At 42.7% G+C, this 22,990-nt stretch overlaps 1 protein-coding gene across 1 annotated transcript in view; it reads right to left on the bottom strand.

Moving 5' to 3' along the window:
- Positions 1-1,946: 1,946 nt before the first annotated feature.
- DNAJC7 (DnaJ heat shock protein family (Hsp40) member C7) overlaps positions 1,947-22,990 on the bottom strand; it is a 40,682-nt gene continuing 19,638 nt past the window's right edge. Inside the window, exons 7-14 of the mRNA XM_083407795.1 lie at positions 20,875-21,028; positions 19,024-19,188; positions 16,968-17,059; positions 14,873-14,946; positions 14,251-14,397; positions 6,808-6,960; positions 6,358-6,420; positions 1,947-5,533 (exon numbers count right to left, since the gene is read on the bottom strand). Of these exons, the coding sequence (XP_083263921.1) occupies positions 5,496-5,533; positions 6,358-6,420; positions 6,808-6,960; positions 14,251-14,397; positions 14,873-14,946; positions 16,968-17,059; positions 19,024-19,188; positions 20,875-21,028 (886 nt within the window). The 3' untranslated portion in view covers positions 1,947-5,495. The remainder of the gene's footprint in view (positions 5,534-6,357; positions 6,421-6,807; positions 6,961-14,250; positions 14,398-14,872; positions 14,947-16,967; positions 17,060-19,023; positions 19,189-20,874; positions 21,029-22,990) is intronic.

Here is a 22,990-nt window from a genome sequence, read left to right as displayed (position 1 = left end):
TCATTAGGGAAAGCGCGCCTCGGTTAAAGAATGGTTTGAGTTTAAGAACAGACATCCGGAACGGATCAAGTTCGAAAACCGAGGTACCACTGTACATGCAGAAATTTGTAGTGTGTGCTTTTACTTTCTGTTTGAAGTTGTACAAAGCACAGGATCTAAAATACCTCCCACTCCAGAGCTGGCTTATTTATGCTATTAGAAGACCAGGGTTTCCCCCCATCCCTCAGTGCTTATTCTTGTATAACCTCACTGAATAATGGCCCTCACTTGGGGCAAAGAGGGAAGAGCAGCTCTGAGCTAAACCGTGGGAACAGCTTGGAAGTAAAACACACCTACTGCTTTGTTCATGTGAATGCTCCTAAGAGTAATATGAGCAAGTGCCTGGCATGGGATTGAACTTGAAACAGAAGGTTTAAACTTGCTCTAAACCAGGCATAGGCAAACTCAGCCTGCCAGATTTTTTGGGACTACAACTCCCATCATCCCTAGCTAACAGGACCAGCGGTCAGGGATGATGGGAATTCTAGTCCAAAAGCAGCTGGAGACCCAACGTTGGGAAACACTGATTTAAAGCAAGATGGGTCTTTTCGGTTTGTACAATTGTAAGTCTAATTCACTTGAATGTTTAGTTACACAAGGTGGGGGGGAATTGGTTATGCTAACTGTCGCTCAGGAAACATCCATCACATCATCATAACTTGTATTTGTGCATAATACCTGTGCCAGATTAAGATTTCACATACTGGTTATCTAATGGTCAAGTTTCTGTTAATATGTCTGTCTTGAATACAGTCAAATCCTTATTTTTACTTATGAGGAAAGTAGTACATCTTTGTGGTTCTGACTGGTGTAACTTTTTATTTATTTTAAAAAATACCTTTTAACTCTGATCCAGGGCCAAATAGGAGCTTAAGACTCATAGCAACTGTAAAATATACTTAAATAAATCTGTTATTAATATACAGAAATGTTTGCTGAGTTTATACTTAAAAGAAAGCTGCTTGCTCAAGCCATCACTAGGTGAACTTTGAGGTTACACAGATAGAAGCCGAGGGCATCGTCACTGGGTACCCAAATTGGCAATTACTTGCTACCAGAGATTTTCTCTTGGAAATGAGCCACAAGAGGGGCCAAACTCCCCAAGAGACTTTCTCTTACAGTTTGTGGGTCTCTCAGAGAGTGCTTTTCATGTGATATTCATGTGCCAGAAGGGTATCTCGGGGGGGGGGGGGGAGTAAGAATTGGTGCCTGGTGAGATTTGGGTTTTGCTCTATTGTAATTTTATTTGTATGCCAACTTTCCCAAAGCACCTGAGTATATACTCCCCTTCTGCAAATGATCTGAAGACCAGGCCAAGGCCTCTCCCGAAGAAAAATCATTTTTTTGTCCTCTCCCACCCTCAGTGCCATGGGACGCGGGTGGCGCTGTGGGTTAAAGCCTCAGTGCCTAGGGCTTGCCGATCGAAAGGTCGGCGGTTCGAATCCCCGCGGCTGGGTGCGCTCCTGCTGTTCGGTCCCAGCTCCTGCCAACCTAGCAGTTCGAAGGCACTTTTCGGGTGCAAGTAGATAAATAGGGACCGCTTACTAGCGGGAAGGTAAACAGCGTTTCCGTGTGCAGCTCTGGCTCGCCAGAGCAGCGATGTCACGCTGGCCACGTGACCCGGAAGTGTCTTCGGACAGCGCTGGCCCCCGGCCTCTTTGAGTGAGATGGGCGCACAACCCTAGAGTCTGTCAAGACTGGCCCGTACGGGCAGGGGTACCTTTACCTTTACCCTCAGTGCCAGCAAAGGGAAAACTAGCTACACACCATATAACTTAAAATTTGGCCACCAAAGATTTCTTGGGGTGGGCTCTACGGTTGCTACTCATTCAACCCAGCTTCACACCACCACATTCACACGAAACCTCAGCAGTGTCCAATCTATTCAAGGAAGCAAAAGTCACCAGTGAGATCTGGATTGTTTTATTTTTTATTTTGTACATCATATACAGTTTATAATAAAGTTAATATCAATTGCATACGGTTTTTGCTTCAGTCTGGTTTGAAATTTTCTGCATATAAACACATTATGAATCCTGCCTAACAAAACAGTCACCAGTTTTTGTTCTCCGCTAAGCATCTTCATTTTGGAAAGGTGAAAGAGTTCAAGTGGGACAGTGTGTTACTTAATCCAAGTGTGAAGCCATCCACAGGAGAGAGGGGGGGGAGTGGGGTGTCGCTCTAGAAGAGATCATGCAACAAACGTTTTAACGGGGGGAAGGCTAGATCCTCACAAGGAGGCAAAACAGAGTATGTTGAATATTTCTAGCTAAATGGCCTCGGCTCCAAATGGCTTCAACACTGGTTTTACCTGTCCTTCTCTCAGGCGGAAGTTCCAAAAAGGAAGCAGTGCATGCAAGGAAATATAAGGCAGTGCACAGAAATAAAAAGTGTGTGTGTCTTTTGGGGTGGGGGAAAACAGAATTAGAAACGTCGAGGCAAAATGGCGAGCTTTCCTAGAAAACTTCGCCCTTGAGCGCAGTGGCTCACAAGCAAGGTGGAAGCTGCCCCAGATCTCTCTACTTGGAAAAGGTCCCCTGGTTTTTCCTCTCACCCCACCTTCCCACTGAGGCTTAAGTGCACGATACAAAACAAAGCCAGCGCAGCAGGGAGAAAAGGTCAAGCCCGCCTCCGAGCCAGTTCTCTACTTTCAGGGAGTTGTTCACTTAAGAGAGCATTCAGAAATGCAATTCCCACCTGCAACCAGCCTGCTCTACCACTATCAGGTCGCACACAGACACAGATGGCGAGGCAGAGCCTACGGGGGCCATCGGCAACAAAACATTCTGGTAGCTCTTAAATGCAATGCGAATAAATTTAAAAATAAACTTAAGAATGAGATGCAAAAGTTTAAAATGCCACGTTAGGTGTGGAGGATTTTTAGAAGCAGAGCCTACAGTTCCTGCTTTCTACTTTTTAACATATAATCAAAAACCTATGAGGCCTCCTTAGTGGAATGGAAGCAGACCTTCAGGTAGTCAGAAACACACGATAAAAAGGCAAAACGAAAAAAACAAAAACCCTGCAGTAGTTGGTTTGGAATTGGCACTCACCAGCTTCACAATCAAAGTCCGGTCCCAGAAACTTCTGCCTATTGTTAGCTTTTAGATCGCAAAAGGATTCAAAATGCCTGGAGACATGAAGGAAGTGACTTCCCATGAAAGCTTTAAGAAGATGTCCATCTGCAGCTGGCTAGGCAGCCCGTTCACCGAAAAAATATCAACGTCCCTGGAAGCCTCATTTCTCTAGACAAAGGGATCTCAATCAGCCAAGAATCTAAGGTGGGGAAGGGAATACTTCAGAGGATGCTTCAGTCCTACTTTTCCCAGGTGTCCAGTAGCATCAGGCTACCGAAGTCAACACCCTGCTTGTATAATTTGCTTTAGCGCAAGACAATTATGAAGAGCGATTTTGTGGCTTCGTATCCTTTCCTGCCAATTTTTGAACACAACTGTCCTATTTTTTTGTGATTAACATTCCAAGTATACGCAAGTCAAAACACCCACTTGATTCGACTTCGGGATGTGTATACTCTGCCAATGAAATACATGCCCATCAACGAAAACTACATCATGCAGGCCTAAACCAGAGAGACGGCGTTCCCAAGACCATGTGTTAACACGAAAAGATCCTCATGTAACCCGAGACACCTAGATCCCGCTCCCCAGTTCTGGTGCTGACTTCCTTGCTGTCTCTTCCCTTCAGCCTAGCTGGCAATATGTGCTTCCTGCTATCAACTGCACCTCTGCCAAGAGAGATTCTCCTCCCAAGTACTTCAGGAGGAGGCTGGGGTTCGGAACCACGGATCAAAGTAAAACCTACTGTTAAGCCTTCATCTGCCAGGAGGTGACCTGCTTCTAAAGTAGCCGGCAACTCACAGGGCCTGAGGACACCTCTTAAGATGGACCAGTAAATTAAAATATCACTGATCGAAAACGGGTCACAAGTTGGAGTAGGGCAGGGAAGGGACGAACACCTACTTAAGATGGCTTGCCACTGCGAAGAAAAGGAATGAGCCAACTGCTGCAAACAAGGAGGTATTTATGAACGCAGTTACTTGGTGTGGCCAAAATTCACAGTAATTACCACATGGATAACAGTTTTTTTTCCTTTGTTTTTTTAAGCCAGCCAACAATTCCAGGGTGTCTGATTGTTACTATTTCAACTGCAAATTATCATCTTGTGAAACAGCCCATTGGGTAGGTTCACAGCTCAGCTCTGAGCAAAATCTGAGGTTCCACGAGTACAAAGATGTATGCAGAATATTTTGAACTCAGCTCTCGGCACAAAAGATTTGTGCTTGGAGATGACAAGCACCTTTACAGCATGCTACAAGGGCTGCCCAGCAGAAACTCCGCAGTCCTCTTTACCCCAAAAGCCCCACACCCCAAAAATGCTTACTGATTTTTGTCTTCTTCAAGGCTGTACATATTGTCGGTCAATTCTGAAAAATCATTTCCGAGGGGGGTGGGGGAGAAATGTGGTTTTGAAGATCCCATACATTGGTTAAGGAACAGGTTCCGACGCTTAGGGTGGATTTGCATGTGGCATGTATGAACCGTGACCCTTGACATCGAGTGATGATTTGCATGTGCGAAATGGCCACTGCAGATCCAAAACCACACACACATGCACACATACAGAGATCTTTCATGACACCTGACATTCACCATACGCTTTTCAATGGAGTCAGGTTTAAAGCTGCGCTACGGGGGTCGTCACCAAACGACAAAAAACCTACGTGTGAAATCAGCCCTTACCATTTCCTTGAAGTCCTCAAGAAATTGGAAACAAAGAAGCTCCCCGCCCCTCCCCACAAAATTAAAGACTCTTTGGAGGTATAACAGCAGGTGCTGAAAAATGAGGGTGGGGGCATCTCCCTATTCCAAAGATGAATATCACTGATAGTAGTGGCATGAACTTCCCTATTTGCCTGTGTTCCTTAAGTGTGTGAATACCTTTGTTTATATGGTCTGGTGTGGCTACAGCCAGGATGATGGAACCGAAGCATGAAAACCCCTCATCATTAGGTTCTTCTTACTTACATAAATATGAAGGCGTGTTATGTCCTTAAGAAAAGTCTCAGGCCTGTCTCAGAAGGTGAGGAATTCCACCAGTTCAATCCCAGCAGCTTTGGGTGTCTGAAATTACTTATCATGGAGGAATCGTTTTTTTTATTATTATTTCTCTCTCTCTCGTTTTTTTAATAAAGTTAACAATAAAACAAACAACAAAAAAGTATATTCCTTCACTGCCCCTCCCCCTTCTCTCTTCAAGCGCTGGTTTTCTCGTTAACACTCTAAAGCACACACAAAAAAACTGAGGTCTCCAACAGAGAAAACGCCACGGCCCTAAGAAACGTCGAGATGTGATGAAGGGAGAACATAACTCAAGGTTAAAAGAAGCAGGTCTGGCAAAGTAGGTGTGTCTCGGTAGAGATGGGACTCTTCTGCAGCTTAGCCAAACTGGAAAAAGAAATTCCCTGGTCCAGAAGCTAAAAGACACAGAGACACGGATTTAGAATTGGCATCCCTCTGGGGCACAATCCTGCTCCTTCCCTACAAGAAGCTGAGCGACAGCACAGCTCTGGATACTGAAGAGCTTAGAAGGATGGGCACCAGTCTCCGGACAAAACAAAAAGTCTCTTAGGTTCATACAGACTGTCAGTACTTTGCAGGGGGGGATTTAAGTGTGTACTGGACTTTAGGTTTGCACATTTAAAGCACTCTGGTGCTCTCTTAACTCTCCCCCTTGCCCTGGCTTTTTGCAGTTTGAAAAGTGAGGGGAAATGCACTGAGAAACAGGGGGTGACCTAATGATTAATGGGAAGACATGTAAACACCTCAGATCAAAACAAATGCTCAATAGACATAGTCTAATCGCTGCATTAACTTTGTGCCAGCAATTACTACAAATGCTTCACAAGCATTTAAGGAGCCCTTAAAAGGTTACGGCAACAAGATAAATGATGGGCTGAATGAAAGGGAAGGAGCCACAGCTGAACTCCAGGCCACTTGCCTTGGGCTTGGAGATTTCTGAAATATTAAGTGATATATTTTTTAAAACAAACAAACAAGGGGGCCTAAATCTTGATTCCACCCAGGACTTGGGAGAACTGTGTGGTTTAAGGAATACAATTGCAATACGTTTCTGTTACCCACAGAGTTGGCCCTAAACCAGTCCACATGAACTTAATGGATTTCTCAAATTCCCAGGGACCTGGAGATGTAGATTCAAGAGGCGGGGCCAGAGCTGAAGCCTACAGCCTCTCTCTGCACAAACTCAGGGCTCCCTCTGTTTTTAACTGATGGCACTTACCTTCAAAACTGAAGCCTCCTGGCCCTCCAAAGAACGCCTTGAAGATATTATTAGCATCAAAATCTATTTAGGGAAGGTGGAGATGGAAAAAGGAAAAGAAAAGTAAGAGCAGGTGAGAAAAAGATCCTGGTGAGCATCTTACGTGCGCACAACTAGTCTATAAAAATATGTTCATAGCATGGTTCCCTTCCCTCTGCGTGGCAGTTTTTTGAGAATTTTTTTCTCTTGTCCAAGCCTTTTGCAAAAATTGCCAGGTGTCATTTGAGCCAGACCTGCTAGGCAGAAGGGACCAACAGATCCTATGCTCAGACTCAAAAATTACTGATGCTTTCGGAAAAACACACACTACAACTATTGCAAAGGTTTTGGTAATATTGTCCCGTCCCATCCCAGAGATTCCCTTGTGGAAAAAGAAGCCAAGGGGGATGGACTGCTGGGCTCAGCACTCACCTCCCATATTCATGCCGTCTTCCTCCAGATCCTGCCCACTGTCGTAGCGGGCCTTCTTCTTCGGATCAGAGAGGATGGTGAAGGCTTCACCGACCTCTTTGAACTTCTTTTCTTCCTCTTTCTGGATCTCAGCACTTGCACCACTATGCCGATCTGTCAAAGGTTGGGAGAGAAGGAAAGATCTCAGCTGCGTTGAGAAATGAGTGATACATCCCAGGAGCCCATATTCTGTGCTAATAATAGATGACGTTCTCTGTCAAGGCAATCCAAATTCTATGGACAAGAGCACTTCCGATCAGCGCCAGCGGAGGACGGAGGACTCCCTCTGATCTACGGAGGGAGTAGCTCTGAAGAAACTGGGTTGGATCCGCTCCAGCGAAGCGGGGACCCTTGAAATCACAGGCGGAGGAAGCCTGCGAACGTGGGACTCGGTGGGCACCTTAGCGCCCCCCCCAAATTGACGAAGGAGCTCAGTTACGGGCTCTGGAGCGAAGAGGGGGAGGTGCGGTGCTGTGAGTCGACTGCTACTTCTTCAGAGTGAAGCTGCACAGCCGTTCTCCGGAGAGCGCTGATTTCTTCTTTGAAAATCTGGATTTAAAGAAACTCCCAGCCGTGAGTAGGGGGAAGAAAGAACTTTGAAGTCAAAAAATTAAAACTAATTGGGATCCGAAGCGGAAAGGTATAAAAAGGGAGTCTGCCTCCCACCATTGTATATAATCTGAAAGCAAAGAGACTGAGAACTTTGAGCCGTGTAAAAAGACGTTTTGGAAATAAGATCTAAAAATCTAACATCAAAGCAGAAGACTCCCCCTCCTCAATTGCAGGGGAAGAGGGGGAGAATTAAAGGACTGATTCCCTGCAGTGAAGGAGGCTAATTGGACTTAAAACTGCCGATCTGATGCCTGGGAACAGGTTGCTGGAGACCTTCTTTTTTTCGTAAGAAGGGATATCGTGTTTCTGCCTGGGACTAAAGTGAATATTGATACTGTTAAATTTTATAGAAGAAGGGGGGGCACAGAGGAAGGAGAAATATTTTAACGGAGGCAACAAATGAACTGTGTCCCCCTAGTGGAGGCTAGTAACTGTTACTATTGAACTGATCCAGAGGAATTTTCCATTGTTTATGTTTCTGCTGAATCTCCACTGTTTATGCTTCTGCGGAACTGAGTTTTACTCTTGGATTTACACAGCTGTGATCTGACCTTGAATTAATCTGGTGCTGTGGTATGGCAGAGAAGCTGGAGCCTCAGGAAAGAATAACAAGGTCGGGCAAATCTTTTGAAAAAAGAAGAGCATCAGTATCTGGCCCTTCAGGGGGAGCTCCACCGCAGACTAAAGCTAAAGGCATGTCCACGGAAGAAGTTTTGGCTGCAGGACTGGTTAAAATTCAGGAAACCTTGGACAATGTCCAGGAGTCTTTGAAAAATCTAACTTTGGAAGTAGCCCAAACAAATAAAAAGGTGGTAGATGCTTCATGCAAAATTGATCAGAATACTGCAAGTATCAATACTTTGGGCCAGAAAGTGACGATTAATACTGAAAAAATTGAGAAAGTATTACAGGAATCAACTGCTGCTAGAAAAATAGCAGAGGAAGCGAAAGTGGTTGCTGAGGCTACAAGACAAGAGGTAAGACAAGAGATACCAACGATACATAGACAGCTGGTGGACCACAGGCTAACACTGTCTATGTATGACCTGAGAGACAAGGCGACTAATCTTAGATTAAGATCTGTGCCTGAACTTGAACAAGACAAATTAAGTGACTTTCTTATGAAGGAATTTGCAGACTTTTGGAACTTGGATTTGGAAAAAGAAGAATTTAAAATTGTGAGTGCTTTCAGGCTAGGAAGAGGAGGGAGGAAGAACAAAGTGAGAGACTGTCTGATTACTCTAAGGACGAAAGAGGAGAGAGACAGGATTTTGGGCCTCCACTTTGAGAAGGCCCTGAAGATACACCATTTTAAAGTGGAAATTTTTAAGGATATTCCCAAATTTCTTTTGGAGCTCAGAGCTAACTACAGAGACTTGGTGGCCCTACTGAAGAGTAACAACATTGCCTTCAGGTGGGAATTCCCACAAGGTTTATCTTTTAGCTTTAAAGGCAAAAAGATAAAGATAAAGTCAGTGGATGACAAAGACAGATTCATAAAGGACTACGGTGAGGACCTGCAGAAGGGTCTTGGGAAGGAGCAACGAGTCCCAGGGAGAGGAATAATAGACAGAGCAAGAATCCTTTTTGGAGTGGACAATTTGGGGAAGGCGGCACCATTGACAGAAGAGGAAGAAGTCTTGGGAGCAGTAGGAGGAGTGGGAGAATAACTACAATATGTCTTTGCAACTATTAAGTTGGAATTGTAATGGACTGAACTCCCCTCGAAAAAAGAAACAGGTTTTTCATTTGTTAAAAAAGGAACAAGTGGACTTGATTTGTTTGCAGGAAACTCACGTGACTAGGCTACACAGGAAACTACTAATTAATAAAAGATTAGGCCAAGAATTTATATCATCGGACAGAGTGAAGAAAAGAGGAGTGGTGATCTACGCAAAGGAGAGCCTATCACCAAAATTTATTTTTAAAGATGACCAAGGAAGATATGTGGCGATTGAAATTCAAACACATGGAGAGAAATTTTTGATAGTAGGGGTTTATGCACCAAATGAAGGGAAATCAGAATTCTTTAAGAAGTTGCATGACATTTTGACAGATTATCTGGACTATAATGTTATCCTGATGGGAGATATGAACGGTGTGGTTTCTACGAACATGGATAAAGCTCAGAGGCAGGTAATTACTAAAGATGGTAGATTACCAAAGACTTTTTTTGAACTGACGGATAACTTGGATTTGATTGATATTTGGAGAACAAAGAATCCCCTAGAAAGAGAGGGAACCTTCTTTTCTGAAGCCAAAATGACATGGACAAGAATTGACCAAATATGGATTACTAGAAGTATGGCACCAAAGACTAAAAAAGTGGAAATCTGCCCTAAAACCTGCTCTGACCATAATGCGGTGAGATTGGAAATGAACTTAACACCAATTGGATCCTTCAGATGGAGGATGAATGACAATCTATTTAGAGATGAAGAAATAACAAAGAAGGCCCAACAAACTCTGAGAGACTATTTTGAGATTAACATGAATACTTCAGTTGAAAAAAGAGTGATATGGGACGCAAGCAAGGCCGTTATGAGAGGTTTTCTGATACAACAAAATGCATTAAAAAGGAGAATACAAAATGAAAAGAAAGAGAGAATTTTGGGGAAAATAAAGGAAAGTGAGAAGAAATTGAGAGCCAATCCAAAGTCGCAAGGAATATTGAAAGAAATAAAACTACATCAAATACAATATATGAAAATAATAAACCAAGAGATTGAATGGAAGATAAGACAAATGAAGCAAAGGACATTTGAATCGGCTAATAAATGTGGGAAACTCTTAGCATGGCAAATGAGAAAAAGACAGAAGTTAAACACTATTACAAATTTGGAAGTTAATGGAAGGATTGTACAAAACCCAGTAGAGATCAGAAAATGTTTTCAGAATTATTTTAAACAACTATATACACAAAAACCCCAGAAAGAGAAAGATATAGAACAATTCGTGAAAATGAATGGATTACAAAGAATCTCCCAAGAAAATGGATTGAAGTTGAACTATAAAATAACTGAACAGGAGGTGGAGAGTGCCATTCAGAATATGCAATTGGGAAAGTCCCCAGGACCGGACGGACTGACTTCCAGATATTACAAATCTTTGAAAGATTGGTTGATACATCCTTTAAAGGAAGTTTGTAATGAGATATTGGAAGGGAAAAAGGCACCAGAGACGTGGAAAGAGGCATATATATCTCTTATACCAAAGACAGAGGCTGAAAAATTACAACTGAGGAACTACCGCCCAATATCATTATTAAATGTGGATTATAAAATTTTTGCTGACATTTTGGCTAAGAGACTAAAATCAGTTTTAATGGAAGAGATTCACAAAGATCAGGCAGGCTTTCTCCCGGGCAGACACCTGTCTGATAATACAAGAAATGTAATTGATATTTTGGAATTATTACAAGAGAACATTAATACAAAGGCTGTTCTAATTTTTGTGGACGCGGAGAAAGCCTTTGACAATATTTCTTGGAGTTTTATGAAGAAAAATCTCCAGGGGATGGGGGTAGGCCAGCAGTTTGAGAATGGTATAGGGGCAATATACTCAGAACAGAAAGCAAAATTAATTGTTAACAACGTAGTGACGGAGGAATTTAAGATAGAGAAAGGTACACGTCAAGGTTGCCCAATCTCTCCACTGCTTTTCATATCGGTCCTGGAGGTCCTTTTGAATATGATCAGAAGGGACCAATTGGTTAAGGGTATACAGGTCGGAGCTAAACAATATAAATTGAGAGCATTTGCAGATGACCTTGTATTGACATTGCAGGAGCCAGAAACTAGTACTAAAAGGGTCTTAGAACTGATTGAAGAATTTGGTCAAGTGGCAGGATTTAAATTAAACAAATTAAAAACAAAGGTTCTGGAGAAAAATTTAACTGAAAAGGAGAGAGAAAGGTTTCAGAAGGAGACAGGTTTGACTGTGGTTAAGAAGGTGAAGTATTTGGGGATTAATATGACATCTAAGAACGGGAACCTGTTTAAAGATAATTATGAAAAATGCTGGTCGGAGGTGAAAAGGGATTTGGAAATCTGGTCAAATCTGAAGCTATCATTGTTAGGTCGTATTGCTGTGATAAAAATGAATGTATTGCCGAGAATGTTATTTCTGTTCCAAACACTGCAAATTATTGATAAAATGGACTGCTTTAAGAAGTGGCAGAAAGATATCTCCAGATTTGTCTGGCAGGGCAAAAAGCCAAGAATAAAATTTAAAATATTAACAGATGCAAAAGAAAGAGGAGGCTTTGCCCTGCCAGACCTGAAAATTTACTATGAATCAGCAGCTTTTTGCTGGCTGAAAGAATGGCTACTTCTGGAAAATACTGATATTTTGGACTTAGAAGGGTTTAATAATGCTTTTGGCTGGCATGCATATCTATGGTATGAGAAGGTTAAAGTGCATAGAATGTTTAAGATCCACATTGTAAGGAAAGCATTGTTTAACGTCTGGATAAGGTATAAAGATCTACTTGAGAGCAAAACTCCAAGGTGGTTGTCACCAATGGAAGCGAAGGCCCTTAAAAAGCTTAATATGGAGGACAAATGGCCGAAATATTGGGAGATTTTAGAACAAGATGGAGAAAAATGGAAAATACAGAGTTTTGAGAAGCTAAAAAATAAAGTGCGTGACTGGCTTCACTATCACCAAATAATGGAGGCATATAAACTAGATAGGAAAGTGGGCTTCCAGGTGGAAAAATCAAAATTGGAAACAGAACTGTTAGAGTCCAAAACTAAGACTTTGTCAAGAATGTATAACTTGCTGTTGAAATGGAATACGCAGGACGAAACAGTAAAATCTGCTATGATCAAATGGGCACAGGATGTTGGACATAATATAATGATGGCTGACTGGGAACAGTTATGGACCACCGGTATGAAATTCACGGCATGTAGTGCCTTAAGAGAGAATATTATGAAAATGATATACAGGTGGTACATGACACCAGTCAAGCTAGCAAAAATTTATAAGTTGCCTGATAATAAATGTTGGAAATGTAAAGAAACAGAAGGTACATTCTTTCACCTTTGGTGGACGTGCCCAAGGATTAAGGCCTTTTGGGAAATGATCTATAATGAAATGAAAAAAGTATTTAAATATACTTTCCTCAAGAAACCGGAGGCCTTTCTCCTGGGCATGGTCGGCCAATTGGTGCCAAGAAAGGACAGAACCTTTTTTATGTATGCCACAACAGCAGCAAGAATGCTGATTGCGCAGTATTGGAAGACCCAAGAACTACCCACCGTGGAAGAATGGCAGATGAAGGTGATAGACTACATGGAACTGGCAGAAATGACCGGCAGAATTCGAGACCAGGGAGAAGATCAGGTGGAAGAAGATTGGAAGAAATTTAAGGATTATTTACAGAAATATTGTAAAATTAATGAATGTTAGAACGATGTTGGATTTTGATTAAGGGGCTTTCTGTAAAAAACGAAGAAGTAAATGGGAAAAATAGTGTAAAAGAGAGGGAAGGGTAAAGCCAAAATATTAAGATAAGAAGGGAGATGAAAGTAAAAGAGGGAAAGGATTTGCTGATCGAACAATGGAAATGGAATACAAAGGAGGGAGGTACGGGGAAGTCCAGGAAAAAGCTAATGCAAGATCTATTTTGAAAAGTGAAGTTGTTTTTAACCGTTGTTATATTATATGTTAGTTTTTTGTTATGTGTTAAGGTGTTTTTTTTTTCTTTTTTTTTCTTTATTGTATCTTTGTTGTTGTTGTCTTGTTGTTTCTGTGTTATGTTTGGCTTATATTATACTATGAAAACTTAATAAATATCAATTAAAAAAAAAAAAAAAACAAATTCTATGGACAAGAGAAGCCCATTTTCTGGCCCTTTGATACATACGCAACTGAAGCAGATTTGCATGATTTATCATTTATTCTGCCACATGTTTGTCACACAAAAGTATCCTGGTTTTTCCTGTCACGTAAAGGGACAAGGAGACATTCAAGGCACTGAAGCCTGCAAGACACGAATGCCACAAACTTATTCATGTAATATATGGGCCAATGAAGAGCACTTTGAGTAAATAAGAGCCAGAAAAGGGGCAATGCAAAATCGCAGCTGAAAGCGGTTGGAACTCACAAAATAAGGCAAAAGTAGTTCTTGGTGCATTTTTGGAAGTAAATATGCTTAGGTGAGACCTTTAAATAAAGACCTGATGGGCATACAGAAAGTTTTAGGAATGCAGTCAGTTAAAGAAGGAGGAAAGACCCAAAAGGGGGACATGAAGTATTGTGTTGTATGGGAAATGAGGCAATCTTTCTCTTCTCCGCTGCCTGTGCATTAACAAGTGTGCCACTCTTCTCCCTGGATTGAATTCTTAAGAATTTCTTATATTTCTAGCCTGCCCTTCTTCAGCGGAGCTCAAAAAGAGCTTTGCAATTTGTGCCCTGCATGAGCTACTGATTTGATCCAGCAGGGCTTCGTATGTTGTTAATCCAGCCACATCCTTACTCGTCCTCTCTTTTTCTTTAATAAGAAGTCTTCTTGATTTTCAGTGTATAAACACAATAACAAAGAGGCCCGCCCCATCCCAACATACCCGTGCCCCCCCTCACAGGCCAGCCTATTAAGTTCTGTCAAAGTCCCGTTGCTCCCTCTTTCTTAGGATGTCATGCCTGCCAAGTCCAACGTGCTGCAAGCATCTGGTGTGGAAGCTTAATTTTGCAAGGCACACTTCAGCTCCCTTCACAGTATGCAAGCTCCCACGGTCTGGGAACCAGCGGATTCTGAATGAGGATGCTGAGAGGATCTCTCTGTACCTGGGTGATGCATCAGGGCTCGCTTCCGATATGCCTTTTTGATCTCGTCTTCAGACGCATTCTTGTCCACGCCCAGGATCTTGTAATAGTCTTTTCTCTTGCTTTTCTTCAGCTCCACCTGCGCGTTCTTAAGGAGTTGTTTGTGTTCTACAAAATAGTACAGAGAAGGGGAAGTCTCAAAAAGCAGCCCTAACCCACCCCAAACACCAGGTTTATAAACGAGAGTTTGCATGCATGGGATGTTTCCCTCTTTGATACAATTTCCTTTGCAAATCACAACACATACAGTTGAAGAAGTCAAGAGTCAGAGGCAAGTCAGGAAAACTGGGGATGGAATTGTGTGTGGACGCTTATCAGGGTGGGCGTACGGGGAATCCACACATGCCTACTAGTCTAAGAAGGAAGAGGGAGAATTAAATGAAACATCAATACTCTTGGCCTGGCAGGAAACCCTCCAAGACCCATTTAAACCAAACAGTCCACCAAGTCACGGGATTTCTCTACCAGTTTAGGAAGGTCAGAGATTTGAATTTTGAGTACCCTGCATTTCGTACCCGCAAGCGATCACGGCGAAGGATGCCAGCTTTCAAGATCTTCTGAAAATGGCATGCTGTATTTTTACCTTTTGTTTTCTCCGTCTGGTAAACCTTTTCATAATCCCTCACAGCATCTTCGTATTGCTCTGTGTCCATGTAACTATAAGTAAGGGAAGCACATTTAGTGATATCTCAATGGTAACAGCTTAAGAACGAGGCAAATGAGTCACTCTCCAACCTGTGCCCTGGGGTTTAGGAAACTATTCCTTCCCAGCCCCAAATTCAGAGCTGAAGGAAGCATTGCAAAGTCACCCACTGCCCCTGGCAAGGCAACTCTGATGTGAATAGGAACCAGGAATAAAAATCCAGCACAAAAAGCCAATGTAGTATTGTGGTATAGTTGATAAAAGCAGCTGATCAGGACTGAGAACCGCAAGCCAAATAGACAGTCAGCCTTGAACCACACAGATTCCTGTCTGCTGTTATGTCTCAGCCTACCCTACTTCCCAGGAAAGGCAGAGAAGCATGTACCCAGGTCCTAATCTTCTTGGAGGAAGCAGTGGGATAAAAAACAACAACAACGGTGATCTTGAAAGTGAGACCCCAAGTGCTTATACAAGTCAATAAACAACAACGTATTATTACAGTGGTACCTCGGGTTAAGAACTTAATTTGTTCTGGAGGTCCGTTCTTAACCTGAAACTTTTCTTAACCTGAGGTACCACTTTAGCTAATGGGGCTTCCCGCTGCCACCACGCCACCAGAGCACGATTTCTGTTTTCATCCTGAAGCAAAGTTCTTAACCTGAGGTACTATTTCTGGGTTAGCGGAGTCTGTAACCTGAAGCGCCTGTAACCTGAGGTACCACTGTATTCATATGCCACCTATCTGACTACACCGCCAACAACAAAACAACCACCACAATTTATTACTTGTATAAGTAAAGGTAAAGGACCCCTAGATGGTTAAGTCCAGTCAAAGGCGACTATGGGGTTGCGGCACTCATCTCGCTTTGATGCCGAGGGAGCCGGCATTTGTCCACAGACAGCTTTCTGGGTCATGTGGCCAGCAGGACTAAACAGCTTCTAGTGCAACAGAACACCATGACGGAAGCCAGAGCACACGGAAATGCCATTTACCTTCCCGCCACAGCCATACCTGTTTATCTACTTGCACTGGAGTGCTTTCGAACTGCTAGGTTGGCAGGAGCTGGGACAGAGCAATGGGAGCTCACCCCGTTGCGGGGATCCGAACAGCCAACCTTCTAATCAGCAAGCTGAAGAGGCTCAGTGGTTTAGACCACAGCGCCACCTGCTCGCAATATCTGTATACAATTTACAAGTTATTCGTATACCACCCATCTGACTGGGTTGCCCTAGCAACTCTGGGCAGCTTCCAACAAATTAAAACGTTAAGCACAGTAAAACATCAAACATTAAAAACTTCAAAAAGTTGTATAGTTATTTATCTCCTTGACATCTGATAGGAGGGCGTTCCACAGGGCGGGCGCCACTGCCGAGAAGGCCCTCGGAGCTGGACCTCAGTGTCCGGGCTGAATGATGGGGGTGGAGACACTCCCTCAGGTATACAAGACCAAGGCCATTTAGGGCATTAAAGGTCAGCACCAACACTTTGAATTCTGCTTGGAAAAGTACTGGCCTTTGGACGTTTCTCCACGTTCCTAGTCACATCAAGCTTGATTTACCGAATCCCGTGGTTCCCAACCACACACTCTACAGGGGGGCAATTCGAGAATGAGTTATTAACAGTTAATGGTCTTTTAGGTTTGCTCCACATGAATAGTTCACTTTTTGAATATTAAGAATTATATGTCAGAGGGGAGGGGCATCAGGATTTGAGAGATGCTTAGGTGGGCCATGGCCAAAAGAAAGGTTGGGAACCACTGACCTAATCCAATTGGCTATTGTTATCAAGGCAGTCGAACCAAAAGTGTGATGCTTCCCTTTAACCTAATATGAACAGGTGTCTTATGCAAAGACGTGATCACCAGTCCACCTCTCCTCCAGCACCATCTGGGCAGCAATCCAGCACGGTTTCAGGGAGAGATGCTTCCTGGCTGTGTTTCACCTGATCTTTTTAAAATGGTGATATCAGGAATGAGAACTGGAACTAGGCATCACCAACCTCATCAAGTATTTAATATAAACAAGGCACACTCACCACTGTGCTCTCCTCAGGTAGGCTTTGATGTATGTATCGTCCAGTTTGATGGCACTCGTGCAGTCTTCTATTGCTTCATCTAGCTTTCTAAGCTGCAAGACAAGCTGCAAGGTTAGGAAACGGACCTCTCTGCATTATTTTTCATTTCGGTCTCTAAGAGTGGAAGGCAGCAAACAGTTTTCCTCAACCTGGATCTGCTGTTTGCTTTTTTTTTCAAGCTAAGAAACAAAAATGTTTTTAATCACTTTGGTTGCCCAGAAATATGACGGTACCACTCCTCGAAGGATGGAAAGCAAACTAGGGGGTAACAAAATAAAGATGCACACCGTGATACGACCACACTGAATCGCCCAGAAACATTAGGCTGCTTGAGAGATAGGGGATCAATCACTGAACGTGTAGATGAAGCGTAGGATGAAACAAAGGACCAAAAGTTATCCAGGAGGGGAGGCGGGGAGAAGGAGTGGCTGAGCTAGCTTCCATATAACATTTTGGCAACTCGCATTACGCTATTCATTTGCTTGGATGCATTTCCACAGGTGACCACCCTGCAGATCCCTTCTTATGGGGGGGGGGGGAGTGAACCACTCCACCTTAGTTTATGAGAAACACACTGGAGAGTTTTTAAAGAAGAAGAAGAAGAGTTTGGATTTGATATCCCGCCTTTCATTACCTTTAAGGAGTCTCAAAGCGGCTAACATTCTCCTTTCCCTTCCTCCCCCACAACAAACACTCTGTGAGGTGAGTGGGGTTGAGAGACTTCAGAGAAGTGTGACTGGCCCAAGGTCACCCAGCAGCTGCATGTGGAGGAGCGGAGACGCGAACCCGGTCCCCTAGATTACGAGACTACAGCTCTTAACCACTACACCACACTGGCTCTCAATTTCTAAACAATTTCAGAATGCAAGAAGCCCAGTACCCAAGAGCTTCCTCAACTTATCAGTGGGTTGAAAGGTTCTCCTTGGCTTCCCAAGAATCACAGTGAACAGTTTCCTCAAGGGACAAGAAAGCCCATTGGTTAGCCCTAATGGTTCACAACACCACTCTTCGGTTCTTGTGCAATAACCTTCTTCCTGGTTTTGTTTAACTCTCCTTTCCAAAAATCTGTTTTATCTTCTTTTTTTTTTTATGTGTTGGTAAAAAAATTTACAAAATCGACATGTTGTGCAACTGCTTTAAACTTTTAAAGTCTCTCCCACCTCGTCTCAGATGCAGAGTCATCATCATAATGCAACCCCAACTGCCCCATTTGCAGTCAGGAACTGGCGATATCTGAGCCAAACCTAGCTTCCTCTAATGGGGCAGGGATGGTGATGGGACAGCCATCATCCGGCAACAAATTGTATAGTCATTGGGCACTTTTTTGAGCACCTGCCAAGTTGGCTAAGCATTAGATGCTTTCAATTGCACTGTTTCACCTCTTTGGCGTTTGCTGCCGTGGGCTCTCTTGGGAGGAAGTGAAGGATGGTGTGTGTGTGGGGGGGGGGGGCATTTAACACAAACCACAGACACCCAGTAGCAAAGAAGAGGTGTGGAGGGAACAGCATTTGTTGGTAGGCTTTGCACAACTCTCTCTATCCTGCCCAAGTTGCTTTCCAACAAAGCTAGCTACTGACTAGATTGTTTAATCCTAGACCTCAGTTTCCCTTTTTTTGAAAATATATATATTAGTGCTTATAGAGAAAAACACAAAATTTAAGATCAAGTATCGTTTCCTCCCCCCCCAACTAAGACTTTGATCTAAATAAAATAAAATCATAAAGAGAAGGAATAAAGAGAGAGAAATAAAGAAAAATAAATAGAAAAGAGGATAAAAGAGAGTCAGGGTTTGACTCCTGAAACAGTTCGAAAACCAAGGCGTGGCTTCCGATTGGTTGCAGGAGCTTCCTGCAGTCAAGTGGAAGTTGCATTGGACGTTCACAAACCAGAACACTTCTTTGCAGGTTTGTGGTGTTCGGAAGCCAAAACATACGAGTACCAAGGTGTTTGAGAACCAAGGTACGACTGTATCTGATAAAAAAAAGAACCACCACCACCCTTTATTACGTCTCCTTACCTTTGCATTAACCGTCCCGCGGTTACAGAAGAGTTTGGCATTTGTTTTCCTGTTGTTTGGGTCTATTGCAAGGGCCTCTGTGTAAAGGTCGAAGGCGAGCTTGTAGTTCCCTTCCTTGAAGGCCTTGTTGCCATCGTCCTTCTTCGCTTTTAACGCTTTGGCGTTCTAGAAGAGAAGGCATTCATCAGGCACTGAAGAACTGGAGCAGCAAAAAAAACCCCAAACCCGTCACCATCAGGCCTGTCACCTAACTCAAGAAACTGTGGTTGACTAACTGGCATAAATTTGCGAGCGAGAACTAGGCCTGGACTTGGAAATTTCAGGGAAAACATAAAAGAAGCCCAGGGCAGCAGGGGCAAAATGATTCATACTGTTTGGGAAAAGGGAGGGTTGGTGCTAACCATAGTTGCCATTAGGGTTGGATGATATAACAACACATCAACTTGCTTCACTAAAAACAACAACAAAAAAACTACTATCATAATAAATATGTCATCATTTTAAAGGTAATCACGTGGCATAAATGAAGGTACCATGTGGACTTTACATTAGACACACACACACAAAAAAAATAATAATACTGATTTTGACTGTTCTGAAACCAACACTCTCCTTTAAGTCCTTGCCTTCCTTTCTCAGCAATGTATCAATACACCTGAGATTTGTGAATCCCCTAATTTGTGTTGATAAATCTGTTTAGCTCTCAGTCTGTATTGTGTTTTTTTTTAAAATAATAATAATAATTGCGAGCTATCAACAGTTAAGGCTCCCCAACTGCACCACAGCTGTGAGGCACCCTTTTAAACTGATCTGAAGATTTGAATCTACACTGTTTAACTGGCAAAACATTGCAGGCCTTTTAAAACCCAAGCACAGCAAAGATGATTAGTATGGTGCCAACAGCACACAAAACAATGTATATTTAACACACACTGACTTGCTCTGTACTCTGGATCCACTTGCAATTACTTCATAGCTGGGATAGGACTGCCTGCTGACGTCATGTGCCCACAGAATTTGCATTCTTATCATCAGTTAAGTAGCCAAACGCATCATTTGCTCCCCAAGGTATTTGTTCATGAGCATTACCATACTAGGGCCAGGACTAGATGTTTGCACAACAAAAGGGCATAATGTAATAATAGGTGCCAAGAAACTCAGCTTCTGACCACTTTCTGGTTGTGAATATATGCTTGAAAGCATATGGAAAATACCTGCTGAAAAGCCAAGCTAGAGGCGTCCGATTAAGATTCTCAAGGTATGGAAGTCAGTGTCCCTGACAACACCCCAGGATTTGCAAACATAGAATTATGAAAGACGGAAAAATGTGCAGAATAAATTATGCACCATGAGCAAAAATATTCAAGTTTACTCAGCCTGCATAATTTATACAGCTTGCAGAATTCAACCTTTCTTGGTGCGGAACTGAAGTTGCCTTGACCAGTTAACAGGTCTGTAATAATAGTAATAGTAATTCTTTATTATTACGGTCAAAGACCAGTTCATAATAGGTCTGTGTTAGTCGGATTCCTTTATTTCAATGGGCCTGTTTTAGTCCGGCTTAATGTTATCAGTGAAATAGTAAGTGTGCATGCCTAAAATAAAAGGTATGGTGAGAAAAAAAGAAAAAGAAGAAGAAAACTGGGGGGGGGGGGGAGAGAAAGGTATCTTCCGACTTCATCTCTAGAAAGGAACAAGCAGCGCAACATTTGCCCTCGTTCCTGAATGCCACCTGCCAAGTGATCTTGCCGCTGTTCCTTCTAGGCATAGGTGAAGGCAGCCCCGCCCCCTCCATCGCCCGCAGGCCTGTCAAAAGCAAAAGCCCGCCTGGCTGCTTCCTTTCATACTTACGCGGCAGGCGAGGCAGGCCTTGTCGTGGTCGGGAGCCATTTTGAGTGCCTGGATGAAGAACTGCACAGCCTTCTCAATGCAGTCTTCGTAGTAAAGGCACAGACCTCGGACGTACAGGGCATCAGCGTTTGTGGAGTCTATTCGCAAGATGTCGCTAAGCACAGAGACAAAGGCAGAGTCACAGAACTGTTGGTCACCAAAGGAGAGCTGGTCACATCCAGGGTGGATCAAAATCAATGATATAATAATAATAATAATAATAATAATAATAATAATAATAATAATAGGTTTTTTTAAAAAATTGATTTTTTTAATTTAAATTAGATTTTTTAAAATAAAATGCTTTTAGAGGAAAAATCTTTCTAAAGATTGTTGTTGTTTAGTCATTTAGTCGTGTCCGACTCTTCGTGACCCCATGGATCAGAGCACTAAACTAAACTAAAGATAGTTTCCTGTTTAAGTTACATTGTAGTCCAAAGGATTTGTTTTAAGTTTTTCATGTGTGCTAAAACTCAGTCTTAGGTGTATGTGAGTTTTTAAAATCATTTAACCACATCAGTTAACAAACATGGATGTTTATCACTTTAGTTAGTTTAAATTGTTATTAAGGAAATGATTATTTTTCTCCTTCCAACAAAGTACAGCAGAAAAGTTGTCCAAATATAAACAGTTAACTTATTAAACCTCACAATATTTCCTAATTATCTGTTTATGTTATTTCTAATAGAATAACCAAATCAGTAATTTTTGATATAACTGTAAATACTACTTTGATTTTTTTTTATTCCAAAAATGAAACCTTCCTCTGGTTGTAAATATTAAGATTATACCAGCAAGAATGAGTCTTTCTGTAAAAAAGAAAAGTTTTAAATCAAGTCTTACTGACTAGTGATTTAAATCAGGTTTTACTGACTAGTGATTTAAATCAATTTGATTTAAATCAAATCCACCCTGGTCACATCCCTACCCCTCAACGGAGGAACCAACACTCCTGAGAGACAAGGATGTGGCCGGCTATTTCACATCAATATGCAGCACCTCACACCAACACCTTCAGGCCAATCTGAGTTTTTCTCCTCCTCCGAGGCTCCTGCTAGTGGTCCTTCCTTCCCCTCACTCCCCTGGACCACTCCATCACCCAAATCCCAACTATCCAGAGATTCTTCTGTCTGCCCCATCCCCACTGGCATTAGGGAAATTTAGTTCATCGTCGCCAGAGGCTCCAGCACCACCAAATAAAAAGATATTGGCAAGGTAACTCTGACTTGCAACAAAAAGGAAGAAAACCCCGCAACCCCGGGGAAGCCAAATTTTGCGAGTTCCTGAGAACAGAACCACTTACACAAGCAGCAGGAACATTATAGGAGGAAAAGCACCAGCGAAACCTGCTCACTTACCCAGCTGATAATCAAATCAGGCTACACAGGATTAGGGATAAACAGACCAATTAAAGTCTGGTCTGTCTGTTCTGCATGGAGATGGGACTAAATCCAATTTCTGTGCAGGTTTTTTTTTTTTAAAAAAAGGGAAAATACTTTAAAATCCATGCAGAAACTCTGGTTAAAAAAGTACTCTGAAAGCGGTCCGAGGGCTGCCGTGCTGCCTGTGTTCTTGTAAAAGCTTTTTATTGCCTTTTTTAAAAGTTCAAAACCCAGTCGTCCAACTGCTCACAGCTTGGACCAGCTAGCATGCAGGGCTCGTTGCTGTCGTGAGCTTTTAATACAAGTGGCAGAAAGTCCCCGAAGGAGCAATGGGACTTGATGATGTTCCATCACTCTCAGGGGAAAAACATGGCTGCCCCCAGCAATCTCCTTGCATTTCGCCACGAGAGCAAGAAAACACCAAGTCCCATTGTTCCCAGGGAGAGCTTACTTTCATTGCATGGAGAGTGTGTGACAGCAAGGAACCCCACATGCTAGCTTGCCTCAGGCAGTGGGCAGCTGGTTTATCTGTGTTTGAACTTCTCCTTTTCAAAGGAATCCATGGGAATGTGGATTCTGAAGTGGATCCATGATCCAGTCCAGCTTCTGCTCTGCCCGGATCGGATCAAGGAACTCCACTTTGGAACCTGAGGTTGACAAATTCCTCCCCCCCATCCCTACGCAGCACAGGGAAT

This window comes from Podarcis tiliguerta (genome assembly GCF_965153285.1).
Source record: "Podarcis tiliguerta genome assembly, chromosome: 13".
Classification (NCBI taxonomy): domain Eukaryota; kingdom Metazoa; phylum Chordata; class Lepidosauria; order Squamata; family Lacertidae; genus Podarcis; species Podarcis tiliguerta.
The sequence above is the reverse complement of the archived record's forward strand: the minus strand, read 5'-3'. Positions and strand labels throughout refer to the sequence as shown.